Genomic DNA, 14,944 nt, shown 5'->3' with positions numbered 1-14,944 from the left:
CACATACCGTATTTTTAACAGGGTCGTTAGCATTAGGAACAAAATACAAAACTCCAAATTGTGTCAAGTTACTTTTCAACGTGTTCCCGAAAAGCTGAAGTCACCATCCAAGTAAAAAGTAGCTGGGGGGGGGGGGGGTACAGGTGCACCCAGGTTAAATAACGCCAACACCATTGCTTGCCTGCATGACCTTTTGTGCAGTTAAAAGAAAATGCCATGCTTGCTAACTTGGTTAGCTATGTGACTATTTTCAACACATCAACAATAAAACATTTTTACCAAGCAATATAAATAAATGAGTGAGTGAAATAGTGAGTGAGTGATCAACAAACGCTGCCTGTCATCACCCGACTGTCCATTTAAATCGTGTCGGGATGATGCGTTCACGACCGGGTTTGTTTTAACCGCACCGCCATGGGATCTGAAGGACCTGGGTTCACTTCTAGGAGGAGACATTACGACCATTCTTCCGTGCGTAGTTTTGACACACAGTCCCGACACACACACACACACACACGATGTTAAAAGAGCATCTTTGAGTACCATTGGACAGAGACTGGTGTGTGTGTGTGTGTGTGTACTACTGCGCCACCTCCTACGCTACATCCCAGGGACACGCTGCTTAATGGCAAGGTGGGAGGATTGTGTTCCCTGAAATGCGTACACCAGCTAATTGACGGAGCGCCACGATCTCTCTACACACTTTTTAAAAAAATCTTCTGGTCTCACCGGAACATCCAGCTCTTCCGCTGCGCGATATCAAGAGAAGACCGTCGTCCCGGGAAACATTCAGATGACCACCTCTAAATTTGCGCATCTGCCGAACCAGTGCCGTCCCCTTGGGTTTAATCCCAAGACGTTTCCACCGGGGTGGATGACTAGGATGTCAATGGAGGAGAAGTAGCACAGGCCCTCTACTGGCGCAGAACACAGAGGAGTTTGTGCCACCTAATGTGACAGTCAATGTATTGTGGCAGACCAGGGGGTTGGGGGTCGAAACGTTGACACAGAGTAGGACTAGTTCAGTTTCAAAGGTGTTTATTCAAATAATAGTCCAAAAGAATAGGTCTCCCCCAAGAGACCCTCTCCAGGATACCGTCTTCTGGGCTCCGGGTCTTACTGTATCCCCCAAGAGACCCTCTCCAGGATCCTGTCTTCTGGGCTCCGGGTCTTACTGTATCCCGCAAGAGACCCTCTCCAGGATTCCGTCTTCTGGGCTCCTGGTCTTACTGTACCCCCCAAGAGACCCTCTCCAGGATCAGGTCTTGCTGTATCCTGTGAGGATCAAACACTGAACTCACTCCTGTTACCATCCCCAAATATACAGGAGTCCTTCCCTCCCCAAGTCTCTCCCCTGTGTGCTGCCCTTCTGGCAGCTTTATGGGACTTGTACAGCTGGTGAGCAATCAGCCCTTGATTACTCACCAATCCCCAATCAGCCCCAATTAGTCCTGGCCAGAGAGCCCATCATGACCTGGCACGTCCAGCAGATGGAGCCATCGCCTCGTGATGTATCCTCCTTCTGTCACCAGGCCTCGACGAGTCTCCCCCTGGTGGCTGACCTGCTGTACGACACAGTATGTAAACAGTTAATGGGTAGGCTACATGGTGATTATTGTGTGTATTTTCCAGGAACTTCCTCCTTCCTCATATTGTCTTGTTAAAAGAGAACTGGAACATTTACCCTGACTTCTCCTTATTGGCTTAAATGGGTTTCTGTTTTGTTTTTTTCCCCGCTTCCCTCTGGAAAATCAGCTGTTAATGTTAAATAAATACTAACAACTACATTATTTCTGTTGCCATTTGTTATTTTTGTGTACTTTTTACTTGACTTGTATTGCTGTGTTATGATGTATTATAATGTTGTGTAATAATGTTGTGTTTTACTGGTGTAAAAACCGAGGAAATTAGATGATTAGGCTGTTTGAGAAGTTTTGAATCCTAAACAACCTGCATACACACTGTTTTAAGTGCACTAGACCAATATACAGTAGCTTCTGTTGTAGGTAAAAGCTGTGTGCTGAAAAACCTTGGCAGAGCATGGGTGGGGTAGGCATTGTGGTGCTCATGTGAATTTCCTTTATTTTCCTGCTTCAGACCAATGCCTACTTCTCACATAAAACACATGTTTTTTTTTGTTTTGAATCATCCTATATTAATCTGTGGTTGCAGGTGTACGTGCTGAAGAGACCTCATGTGGATGAGTTCCTGCAGAAGATGGGAGAGCTGTTTGAATGTGTTCTCTTCACGGCTAGTCTCGCAAAGGTACTTTCAGCAACTCTAATCCTTTGTCCCTTGTCTGACATACTCTAGTAGTCTACTATAGGGTGCATACTCTAGTAGTCTACTATAGGGAATAGGGTGCATACTCTAGTAGTCTACTATAGGGAATAGGGTGCATACTCTAGTAGTCCACTATAGGGAATGGGGTGTATACTCTAGTAGTCTATTATAGGGCATAGGGTGCATACTCTAGTAGTCTACTATAGGGTGCATACTCTAGTAGTCTACTATAGGGAATGGGGTGTATACTCTAGTAGTCCACTATAGGGAATAGGGTGCGTACTCTAGTAGTCTACTATAGGGTGCATACTCTAGTAGTCTACTATAGGGTGTATACTCTAGTAGTCCACTATAGGGAATGGGGTGTATACTCTAGTAGTCTATTATAGGGAATAGGGTGCATACTCTAGTAGTCTACTATAGGGTGCATACTCTAGTAGTCTACTATAGGGTGCATACTCTAGTAGTCTACTATAGGGTGCATACTCTAGTAGTCTACTATAGGGTGCATACTCTAGTAGTCTACTATAGGGTGCATACTCTAGTAGTCTACTATAGGGTGCACACTCTAGTAGTCTGCTATAGGGTGCATACTCTAGTAGTCTGCTATAGGGTGCATACTCTAGTAGTCTGCTATAGGGTGCATACTCTAGTAGTCTACTATAGGGTGCATACTCTAGTAGTCTGCTATAGGGTGCATACTCTAGTAGTCTGCTATAGGGTGCATACTCTAGTAGTCTACTATAGGGTGCATACTATAGTAGTCTACTATAGGGTGCATACTCTAGTAGTCCACTATAGGGAATAGGGTGCATACTCTAGTAGTCTACTATAGGGAATAGGGTGCATACTCTAGTAGTCTACTATAGGGAATAGGGTGCATACTCTAGTAGTCTACTATAGGGAATAGGGTGCATACTCTAGTAGTCTACTATAGGGAATAGGGTGCATACTCTAGTAGTCTACTATAGGGAATAGGGTGCATACTCTAGTAGTCTACTATAGGGAATAGGGTGCATACTATAGTAGTCTACTATAGGGTGCATACTGTAGTAGTCCACTATAGGGAATAGGGTGCATACTCTAGTAGTCTACTATAGGGTGCACACTCTAGTAGTCTGCTATAGGGAATAGGGTGCATACTCTAGTAGTCTATTATAGGGAATAGGGTGCATACTCTAGTAGTCTACTATAGGGAATAGGGTACATACTCTAGTAGTCCACTATAGGGAATAGGGTGCATACTCTAGTAGTCTACTATAGGGAATAGGGTGCATACTCTAGTAGTCTGCTATAGGGAATAGGGTGCATACTCTAGTAGTCTATTATAGGGAATAGCGTGCATACTCTAGTAGTCTACTATAGGGAATAGGGTGCATACTCTAGTAGTCTATTATAGGGAATAGGGTGCATACTCTAGTAGTCTATTATAGGGAATAGGGTGCATACTCTAGTAGTCTGCTATAGGGAATAGGGTGCATACTCTAGTAGTCTACTATAGGGAATAGGGTGCATACTCTAGTAGTCTATTATAGGGAATAGGGTGCATACTCTAGTAGTCTATTATACGGAATAGGGTGCATACTCTAGTAGTCTACTATAGGGAATAGGGTGCATACTCTAGTAGTCTGCTATAGGGAATAGGGTGCATACTCTAGTAGTCTATTATAGGGAATAGGGTGCATACTCTAGTAGTCTACTATAGGGAATAGGGTACATACTCTAGTAGTCTGCTATAGGGAATAGGGTGCATACTCTAGTAGTCTGCTATAGGGAATAGGGTGCATACTCTAGTAGTCTATTATAGGGAATAGGGTGCATACTCTAGTAGTCTACTATAGGGAATAGGGTACATACTCTAGTAGTCTGCTATAGGGAATAGGGTGCATACTCTAGTAGTCTACTATAGGGAATAGGGTGCATACTCTAGTAGTCTGCTATAGGGAATAGGGTGCATACTCTAGTAGTCTACTATAGGGAATAGGGTGCATACTCTAGTAGTCTACAATAGGGAATAGGGTGCATATTCTAGTAGTCTACTATAGGGTGCATACTCTAGTAGTCTACTATAGGGAATAGGGTGCATACTCTAGTAGTCCACTATAGGGAATGGGGTGTATACTCTAGTAGTCCACTATAGGGAATAGGGTGTATACTCTAGTAGTCCACTATTGGGAATAGGGTGCATACTCTAGTAGTCCACTATAGGGAATTGGGTGTATACTCTAGTAGTCTATTATAGGGAATAGGGTGCATACTCTAGTAGTCTACTATAGGGTGCATACTCTAGTAGTCTACTATAGGGTGCATACTCTAGTAGTCTACTATAGGGTGCATACTCTAGTAGTCTGCTATAGGGTGCATACTCTAGTAGTCTGCTATAGGGTGCATACTCTAGTAGTCTGCTATAGGGTGCATACTCTAGTAGTCTGCTATAGGGTGCATACTCTAGTAGTCTGCTATAGGGTGCATACTCTAGTAGTCTGCTATAGGGTGCATACTCTAGTAGTCCACTATAGGGAATAGGGTGCATACTCGAGTAGTCTACTATAGGGAATAGGGTGCATACTCTAGTAGTCTACTATAGGGAATAGGGTGCATACTCTAGTAGTCTACTATAGGGAATAGGGTGCATACTCTAGTAGTCTACTATAGGGAATAGGGTGCATACTCTAGTAGTCTACTATAGGGAATAGGGTGCATACTCTAGTAGTCTACTATAGGGTGCATACTCTAGTAGTCCACTATAGGGAATAGGGTGCATACTCTAGTAGTCTACTATAGGGAATAGGGTGCATACTCTAGTAGCCTACTATAGGGAATAGGGTGCATACTCTAGTAGTCCACTATAGGGAATAGGGTGCATACTCTAGTAGTCTACTATAGGGTGCATACTCTAGTAGTCTACTATAGGGAATAGGGTGCATACTCTAGTAGTCTATTATAGGGAATAGGGTGCATACTCTAGTAGTCTATTATAGGGAATAGGGTGCATACTCTAGTAGTCTGCTATAGGGAATAGGGTGCATACTCTAGTAGTCTATTATAGGGAATAGGGTGCATACTCTAGTAGTCTGCTATAGGGAATAGGGTGCATACTCTAGTAGTCTACTATAGGGTGCATACTCTAGTAGTCTACTATAGGGTGCATACTCTAGTAGTCCACTATAGGGAATAGGGTGCATACTCTAGTAGTCTACTATAGGGAATAGGGTGCATACTCTAGTAGTCTACTATAGGGAATAGGGTGCATACTCTAGTAGTCTACTATAGGGAATAGGGTGCATACTCTAGTAGTCTACTATAGGGAATAGGGTGCATACTCTAGTAGTCTACTATAGGGAATAGGGTGCATACTCTAGTAGTCTACTATAGGGTGCATACTCTAGTAGTCCACTATAGGGAATAGGGTGCATACTCTAGTAGTCTACTATAGGGAATAGGGTGCATACTCTAGTAGTCTACTATAGGGAATAGGGTGCATACTCTAGTAGTCTACTATAGGGTGCATACTCTAGTAGTCTACTATAGGGAATAGGGTGCATACTCTAGTAGTCTATTATAGGGAATAGGGTGCATACTCTAGTAGTCTATTATAGGGAATAGGGTGCATACTCTAGTAGTCTACTATAGGGAATAGGGTGCATACTCTAGTAGTCTGCTATAGGGAATAGGGTGCATACTCTAGTAGTCTATTATAGGGAATAGGGTGCATACTCTAGTAGTCTACTATAGGGAATAGGGTACATACTCTAGTAGTCTACTATAGGGTGCATACTCTAGTAGTCCACTATAGGGAATAGGGTGCATACTCTAGTAGTCTACTATAGGGAATAGGGTGCATACTCTAGTAGCCTACTATAGGGAATAGGGTGCATACTCTAGTAGTCCACTATAGGGAATAGGGTGCATACTCTAGTAGTCTACTATAGGGTGCATACTCTAGTAGTCTACTATAGGGAATAGGGTGCATACTCTAGTAGTCTATTATAGGGAATAGGGTGCATACTCTAGTAGTCTATTATAGGGAATAGGGTGCATACTCTAGTAGTCTGCTATAGGGAATAGGGTGCATACTCTAGTAGTCTATTATAGGGAATAGGGTGCATACTCTAGTAGTCTGCTATAGGGAATAGGGTGCATACTCTAGTAGTCTACTATAGGGTGCATACTCTAGTAGTCTACTATAGGGTGCATACTCTAGTAGTCCACTATAGGGAATAGGGTGCATACTCTAGTAGTCTACTATAGGGAATAGGGTGCATACTCTAGTAGTCTACTATAGGGAATAGGGTGCATACTCTAGTAGTCTACTATAGGGAATAGGGTGCATACTCTAGTAGTCTACTATAGGGAATAGGGTGCATACTCTAGTAGTCTACTATAGGGAATAGGGTGCATACTCTAGTAGTCTACTATAGGGTGCATACTCTAGTAGTCCACTATAGGGAATAGGGTGCATACTCTAGTAGTCTACTATAGGGAATAGGGTGCATACTCTAGTAGTCTACTATAGGGAATAGGGTGCATACTCTAGTAGTCTACTATAGGGTGCATACTCTAGTAGTCTACTATAGGGAATAGGGTGCATACTCTAGTAGTCTATTATAGGGAATAGGGTGCATACTCTAGTAGTCTATTATAGGGAATAGGGTGCATACTCTAGTAGTCTACTATAGGGAATAGGGTGCATACTCTAGTAGTCTGCTATAGGGAATAGGGTGCATACTCTAGTAGTCTATTATAGGGAATAGGGTGCATACTCTAGTAGTCTACTATAGGGAATAGGGTACATACTCTAGTAGTCTGCTATAGGGAATAGGGTGCATACTCTAGTAGTCTACTATAGGGAATAGGGTGCATACTCTAGTAGTCTGCTATAGGGAATAGGGTGCATACTCTAGTAGTCTACTATAGGGAATAGGGTGCATACTCTAGTAGTCTACAATAGGGAATAGGGTGCATATTCTAGTAGTCTACTATAGGGTGCATACTCTAGTAGTCTACTATAGGGAATAGGGTGCATACTCTAGTAGTCCACTATAGGGAATGGGGTGTATACTCTAGTAGTCCACTATAGGGAATAGGGTGTATACTCTAGTAGTCCACTATAGGGAATAGGGTGCATACTCTAGTAGTCCACTATAGGGAATGGGGTGTATACTCTAGTAGTCTATTATAGGGAATAGGGTGCATACTCTAGTAGTCTACTATAGGGTGCATACTCTAGTAGTCTACTATAGGGTGCATACTCTAGTAGTCTACTATAGGGTGCATACTCTAGTAGTCTACTATAGGGTGCATACTCTAGTAGTCTACTATAGGGTGCATACTCTAGTAGTCTACTATAGGGTGCATACTCTAGTAGTCTACTATAGGGTGCATACTCTAGTAGTCTACTATAGGGTGCATACTCTAGTAGTCTACTATAGGTTGCATACTCTAGTAGTCTGCTATAGGGTGCATACTCTAGTAGTCTGCTATAGGGTGCATACTCTAGTAGTCTGCTATAGGGTGCATACTCTAGTAGTCTGCTATAGGGTGCATACTCTAGTAGTCTGCTATAGGGTGCATACTCTAGTAGTCTACTATAGGGTGCATACTCTAGTAGTCCACTATAGGGAATAGGGTGCATACTCTAGTAGTCTACTATAGGGAATAGGGTGCATACTCTAGTAGTCTACTATAGGGAATAGGGTGCATACTCTAGTAGTCTACTATAGGGAATAGGGTGCATACTCTAGTAGTCTACTATAGGGAATAGGGTGCATACTCTAGTAGTCTACTATAGGGAATAGGGTGCATACTCTAGTAGTCTACTATAGGGTGCATACTCTAGTAGTCTACTATAGGGTGCACACTCTAGTAGTCTACTATAGGGAATAGGGTGCATACTCTAGTAGTCTACTATAGGGAATAGGGTGCATACTCTAGTAGTCTACTATAGGGAATAGGGTGCATACTCTAGTAGTCTACTATAGGGTGCATACTCTAGTAGTCTACTATAGGGTGCATACTCTAGTAGTCCACTATAGGGAATAGGGTGCATACTCTAGTAGTCTACTATAGGGTGCACACTCTAGTAGTCTATTATAGGGAATAGGGTGCATACTCTAGTAGTCTGCTATAGGGAATAGGGTGCATACTCTAGTAGTCTACTATAGGGAATAGGGTGCATACTCTAGTAGTCTACAATAGGGAATAGGGTGCATATTCTAGTAGTCTACTATAGGGAATAGGGTGCATACTCTAGTAGTCCACTATAGGGAATGGGGTGTATACTCTAGTAGTCCATTATAGGGAATAGGGTGTATACTCTAGTAGTCCACTATAGGGAAATAGGGAATGGGGTGTATACTCTAGTAGTCTATTATAGGGAATAGGGTGCATACTCTAGTAGTCTACTATAGGGTGCATACTCTAGTAGTCTACTATAGGGTGCATACTCTAGTAGTCTACTATAGGGTGCATACTCTAGTAGTCTACTATAGGGTGCATACTCTAGTAGTCTAATATAGGGTGCATACTCTAGTAGTCTACTATAGGGTGCATACTCTAGTAGTCTACTATAGGGTGCATACTCTAGTAGTCTACTATAGGGTGCATACTCTAGTAGTCTACTATAGGGTGCATACTCTAGTAGTCTACTATAGGGTGCATACTCTAGTAGTCTACTATAGGGTGCATACTCTAGTAGTCTACTATAGGGTGCATACTCTAGTAGTCTGCTATAGGGTGCATACTCTAGTAGTCTGCTATAGGGTGCATACTCTAGTAGTCTGCTATAGGGTGCATACTCTAGTAGTCTGCTATAGGGTGCATACTCTAGTAGTCTGCTATAGGGTGCATACTCTAGTAGTCTGCTATAGGGTGCATACTCTAGTAGTCTGCTATAGGGTGCATACTCTAGTAGTCTGCTATAGGGTGCATACTCTAGTAGTCTGCTATAGGGTGCATACTCTAGTAGTCCACTATAGGGAATAGGGTGCATACTCTAGTAGTCTACTATAGGGAATAGGGTGCATACTCTAGTAGTCTACTATAGGGAATAGGGTGCATACTCTAGTAGTCTACTAAAGGGAATAGGGTGCATACTCTAGTAGTCTACTATAGGGAATAGGGTGCATACTCTAGTAGTCTACTATAGGGAATAGGGTGCATACTCTAGTAGTCTACTATAGGGTGCATACTCTAGTAGTCTACTATAGGGTGCACACTCTAGTAGTCTACTATAGGGAATAGGGTGCATACTCTAGTAGTCTACTATAGGGAATAGGGTGCATACTCTAGTAGTCTACTATAGGGTGCATACTCTAGTAGTCTACTATAGGGTGCATACTCTAGTAGTCTACTATAGGGTGCATACTCTAGTAGTCCACTATAGGGAATAGGGTGCATACTCTAGTAGTCTACTATAGGGTGCACACTCTAGTAGTCTACTATAGGGAATAGGGTGCATACTCTAGTAGTCTACTATAGGGAATAGGGTGCATACTCTAGTAGTCTACTATAGGGAATAGGGTGCATACTCTAGTAGTCTACTATAGGGAATAGGGTGCATACTCTAGTAGTCTACTATAGGGAATAGGGTGCATACTCTAGTAGTCTACTATAGGGTGCATACTCTAGTAGTCCACTATAGGGAATAGGGTGCATACTCTAGTAGTCTGCTATAGGGTGCATACTCTAGTAGTCTGCTATAGGGTGCATACTCTAGTAGTCTGCTATAGGGTGCATACTCTAGTAGTCCACTATAGGGAATAGGGTGCATACTCTAGTAGTCTACTATAGGGAATAGGGTGCATACTCTAGTAGTCTACTATAGGGAATAGGGTGCATACTCTAGTAGTCTACTAAAGGGAATAGGGTGCATACTCTAGTAGTCTACTATAGGGAATAGGGTGCATACTCTAGTAGTCTACTATAGGGAATAGGGTGCATACTCTAGTAGTCTACTATAGGGTGCATACTCTAGTAGTCTACTATAGGGTGCACACTCTAGTAGTCTACTATAGGGAATAGGGTGCATACTCTAGTAGTCTACTATAGGGAATAGGGTGCATACTCTAGTAGTCTACTATAGGGTGCATACTCTAGTAGTCTACTATAGGGTGCATACTCTAGTAGTCTACTATAGGGTGCATACTCTAGTAGTCCACTATAGGGAATAGGGTGCATACTCTAGTAGTCTACTATAGGGTGCACACTCTAGTAGTCTACTATAGGGAATAGGGTGCATACTCTAGTAGTCTACTATAGGGAATAGGGTGCATACTCTAGTAGTCTACTATAGGGAATAGGGTGCATACTCTAGTAGTCTACTATAGGGAATAGGGTGCATACTCTAGTAGTCTACTATAGGGAATAGGGTGCATACTCTAGTAGTCTACTATAGGGTGCATACTCTAGTAGTCCACTATAGGGAATAGGGTGCATACTCTAGTAGTCTACTATAGGGTGCACACTCTAGTAGTCTACTATAGGGAATAGGGTGCATACTCTAGTAGTCTATTATAGGGAATAGGGTGCATACTCTAGTAGTCTACTATAGGGAATAGGGTACATACTCTAGTAGTCCACTATAGGGAATAGGGTGCATACTCTAGTAGTCTACTATAGGGAATAGGGTGCATACTCTAGTAGTCTGCTATAGGGAATAGGGTGCATACTCTAGTAGTCTATTATAGGGAATAGGGTGCATACTCTAGTAGTCTACTATAGGGAATAGGGTGCATACTCTAGTAGTCTATTATAGGGAATAGGGTGCATACTCTAGTAGTCTGCTATAGGGAATAGGGTGCATACTCTAGTAGTCTACTATAGGGAATAGGGTGCATACTCTAGTAGTCTACTATAGGGAATAGGGTGCATACTCTAGTAGTCTATTATAGGGAATAGGGTGCATACTCTAGTAGTCTACTATAGGGAATAGGGTGCATACTCTAGTAGTCTGCTATAGGGAATAGGGTGCATACTCTAGTAGTCTATTATAGGGAATAGGGTGCATACTCTAGTAGTCTATTATAGGGAATAGGGTGCATACTCTAGTAGTCTACTATAGGGAATAGGGTACATACTCTAGTAGTCTGCTATAGGGAATAGGGTGCATACTCTAGTAGTCTCTTATAGGGAATAGGGTGCATACTCTAGTAGTCTGCTATAGGGAATAGGGTGCATACTCTAGTAGTCTACTATAGGGAATAGGGTGCATACTCTAGTAGTCTACAATAGGGAATAGGGTGCATATTCTACTAGTCTACTATAGGGTGCATACTCTAGTAGTCTACTATAGGGAATAGGGTGCATACTCTAGTAGTCCACTATAGGGAATGGGGTGTATACTCTAGTAGTCCACTATAGGGAATAGGGTGCATACTCTAGTAGTCTGCTATAGGGAATAGGGTGCATACTCTAGTAGTCTATTATAGGGAATAGGGTACATACTCTAGTAGTCTATTATAGGGAATAGGGTGCATACTCTAGTAGTCTACTATAGGGAATAGGGTACATACTCTAGTAGTCTGCTATAGGGAATAGGGTGCATACTCTAGTAGTCTCTTATAGGGAATAGGGTGCATACTCTAGTAGTCTGCTATAGGGAATAGGGTGCATACTCTAGTAGTCTACTATAGGGAATAGGGTGCATACTCTAGTAGTCTACAATAGGGAATAGGGTGCATATTCTAGTAGTCTACTATAGGGTGCATACTATAGTAGTCTACTATAGGGAATAGGGTGCATACTCTAGTAGTCCACTATAGGGAATGGGGTGTATACTCTAGTAGTCCACTATAGGGAATAGGGTGTATACTCTAGTAGTCCACTATAGGGAATCGGGTTGATACTCTACTAGTCCACTATAGGGTACATACTCTAGTAGTCCACTATAGGGAATAGGGTGCATACTCTAGTAGTCTACTATAGGGAATAGGGTACATACTCTAGTAGTCCACTATAGGGAATAGGGTGTATACTCTAGTAGTCCACTATAGGGAATCGGGTTGATACTCTACTAGTCCACTATAGGGTACATACTCTAGTAGTCCACTATAGGGAATAGGGTGCGTACTCTAGTAGTCTACTATAGGGAATAGGGTACATACTCTAGTAGACTACTATAGGGAATAGGGTGCATACTCTAGTAGTCTACTATAGGGAATAGGGTGCATACTCTAGTAGTCCACTATAGGGAATGGGGTGTATACTCTAGTAGTCCACTATAGGGAATAGGGTGTATACTCTAGTAGTCCACTATAGGGAATCGGGTTGATACTCTACTAGTCCACTATAGGGTACATACTCTAGTAGTCCACTATAGGGAATAGGGTGCATACTCTAGTAGTCTACTATAGGGAATAGGGTACATACTCTAGTAGACTACTATAGGGAATAGGGTGCATACTCTAGTAGTCTACTATAGGGAATAGGGTACATACTCTAGTAGACTACTATAGGGAATAGGGTGCATACTCTAGTAGTCCACTATAGGGAATAGGGTACATACTCTAGTAGTCCACTATAGGGAATAGGGTGCATACTCTAGTAGTCCACTATAGGGAATAGGGTGCATACTCTAGTAGTCTACTATAGGGTGCATACTCTAGTAGTCTACTATAGGGTGCATACTCTAGTAGTCTACTATAGGGTGCATACTCTAGTAGCCTGCTATAGGGTGCATACTCTAGTAGTCTGCTATAGGGTGCATACTCTAGTAGTCTGCTATAGGGTGCATACTCTAGTAGTCTGCTATAGGGTGCATACTCTAGTAGTCTGCTATAGGGTGCATACTCTAGTAGTCTGCTATAGGGTGCATACTCTAGTAGTCTACTATAGGGTGCATACTCTAGTAGTCTACTATAGGGTGCATACTCTAGTAGTCTACTATAGGGTGCATACTCTAGTAGTCCACTATAGGGAATAGGGTGCATACTCTAGTAGTCTACTATAGGGAATAGGGTGCATACTCTAGTAGTCTACTATAGGGAATAGGGTGCATACTCTAGTAGTCTACTATAGGGAATAGGGTGCATACTCTAGTAGTCTACTATAGGGAATAGGGTGCATACTCTAGTAGTCTACTATAGGGAATAGGGTGCATACTCTAGTAGTCCACTATAGGGAATAGGGTGCATACTCTAGTAGTCTACTATAGGGAATAGGGTGCATACTCTAGTAGTCTACTATAGGGAATAGGGTGTATACTCTAGTAGTCTACTATAGGGAATAGGGTGCATACTCTAGTAGTCTACTATAGGGTGCATACTCTAGTAGTCTACTATAGGGAATAGGGTGCATACTCTAGTAGTCTATTATAGGGAATAGGGTGCATACTCTAGTAGTCTATTATAGGGAATAGGGTGCATACTCTAGTAGTCTACTATAGGGAATAGGGTGCATACTCTAGTAGTCTGCTATAGGGAATAGGGTGCATACTCTAGTAGTCTATTATAGGGAATAGGGTACATACTCTAGTAGTCTGCTATAGGGAATAGTGTGCATACTCTAGTAGTCTACTATAGGGAATAGGGTGCATACTCTAGTAGTCTGCTATAGGGAATAGGGTGCATACTCTAGTAGTCTACTATAGGGAATAGGGTGCATACTCTAGTAGCCTACAATAGGGAATAGGGTGCATATTCTAGTAGTCTACTATAGGGTGCATACTCTAGTAGTCTACTATAGGGAATAGGGTGCATACTCTAGTAGTCCACTATAGGGAATGGGGTGTATACTCTAGTAGTCTATTATAGGGAATAGGGTGCATACTCTAGTAGTCTACTATAGGGTGCATACTCTAGTAGTCTACTATAGGGTACATACTCTAGTAGTCTACTATAGGGTGCATACTCTAGTAGTCTACTATAGGGTGCATACTCTAGTAGTCTACTATAGGGTGCATACTCTAGTAGTCTACTATAGGGTACATACTCTAGTAGTCTACTATAGGGTGCATGCTCTAGTAGTCTACTATAGGGTGCATACTCTAGTAGTCTACTATAGGGTGCATACTCTAGTAGTCTACTATAGGGTACATACTCTAGTAGTCTACTATAGGGTGCATACTCTAGTAGTCTACTATAGGGTGCATACTCTAGTAGTCTACTATAGGGTGCATACTCTAGTAGCAGGGTGCACTCTAGTAGTCTGCTATAGGGTGCATACTCTAGTAGTCTGCTATAGGGTGCATACTCTAGTCTGCTAGGGTATACTCTAGTAGTCTGCTATAGGGTGCATACTCTAGTAGTCTGCTATATAGGGTGCATACTCTAGTAGTCTACTATAGGGTGCATACTCTAGTAGTCTGCTATAGGGTGCATACTCTAGTAGTCTGCTATAGGGTGCATACTCTAGTAGTCTGCTATAGGGTGCATACTCTAGTAGTCCACTATAGGGTGCATACTCTAGTAGTCCACTATAGGGAATAGGGTGCATACTCTAGTAGTCTACTATAGGGAATAGGGTGCATACTCTAGTAGTCTACTATAGGGAATAGGGTGCATACTCTAGTAGTCTACTATAGGGAATAGGGTGCATACTCTAGTAGTCTACTATAGGGTGCATACTCTAGTAGTCTACTATAGGGTGCATACTCTAGTAGTCCACTATAGGGAATAGGGTGCATACTCTAGTAGTCTACTATAGGGAATAGGGTGCATACTCT

General features: G+C 42.3%; 1 protein-coding gene across 4 annotated transcripts in view; it reads left to right on the top strand.

Moving 5' to 3' along the window:
- LOC139387510 (CTD small phosphatase-like protein) overlaps nt 1-14,944 on the top strand; it is a 69,371-nt gene that overhangs the window by 37,880 nt on the left and 16,547 nt on the right. For all 4 annotated transcript variants that reach the window (XR_011629179.1, XR_011629180.1, XM_071133775.1 and 1 more), the window contains one exon: nt 2,173-2,265. Coding sequence is in view for 2 of the 4 variants with exons in the window: in XM_071133775.1 (XP_070989876.1) it covers nt 2,173-2,265 (93 nt within the window). In the remaining 2 variants the exon portion in view is untranslated. The remainder of the gene's footprint in view (nt 1-2,172; nt 2,266-14,944) is intronic.

Source organism: Oncorhynchus clarkii, chromosome 28 (genome assembly GCF_045791955.1).
Source record: "Oncorhynchus clarkii lewisi isolate Uvic-CL-2024 chromosome 28, UVic_Ocla_1.0, whole genome shotgun sequence".
Lineage (NCBI taxonomy): Eukaryota > Metazoa > Chordata > Actinopteri > Salmoniformes > Salmonidae > Oncorhynchus > Oncorhynchus clarkii.
The sequence above is the reverse complement of the archived record's forward strand: the minus strand, read 5'-3'. Positions and strand labels throughout refer to the sequence as shown.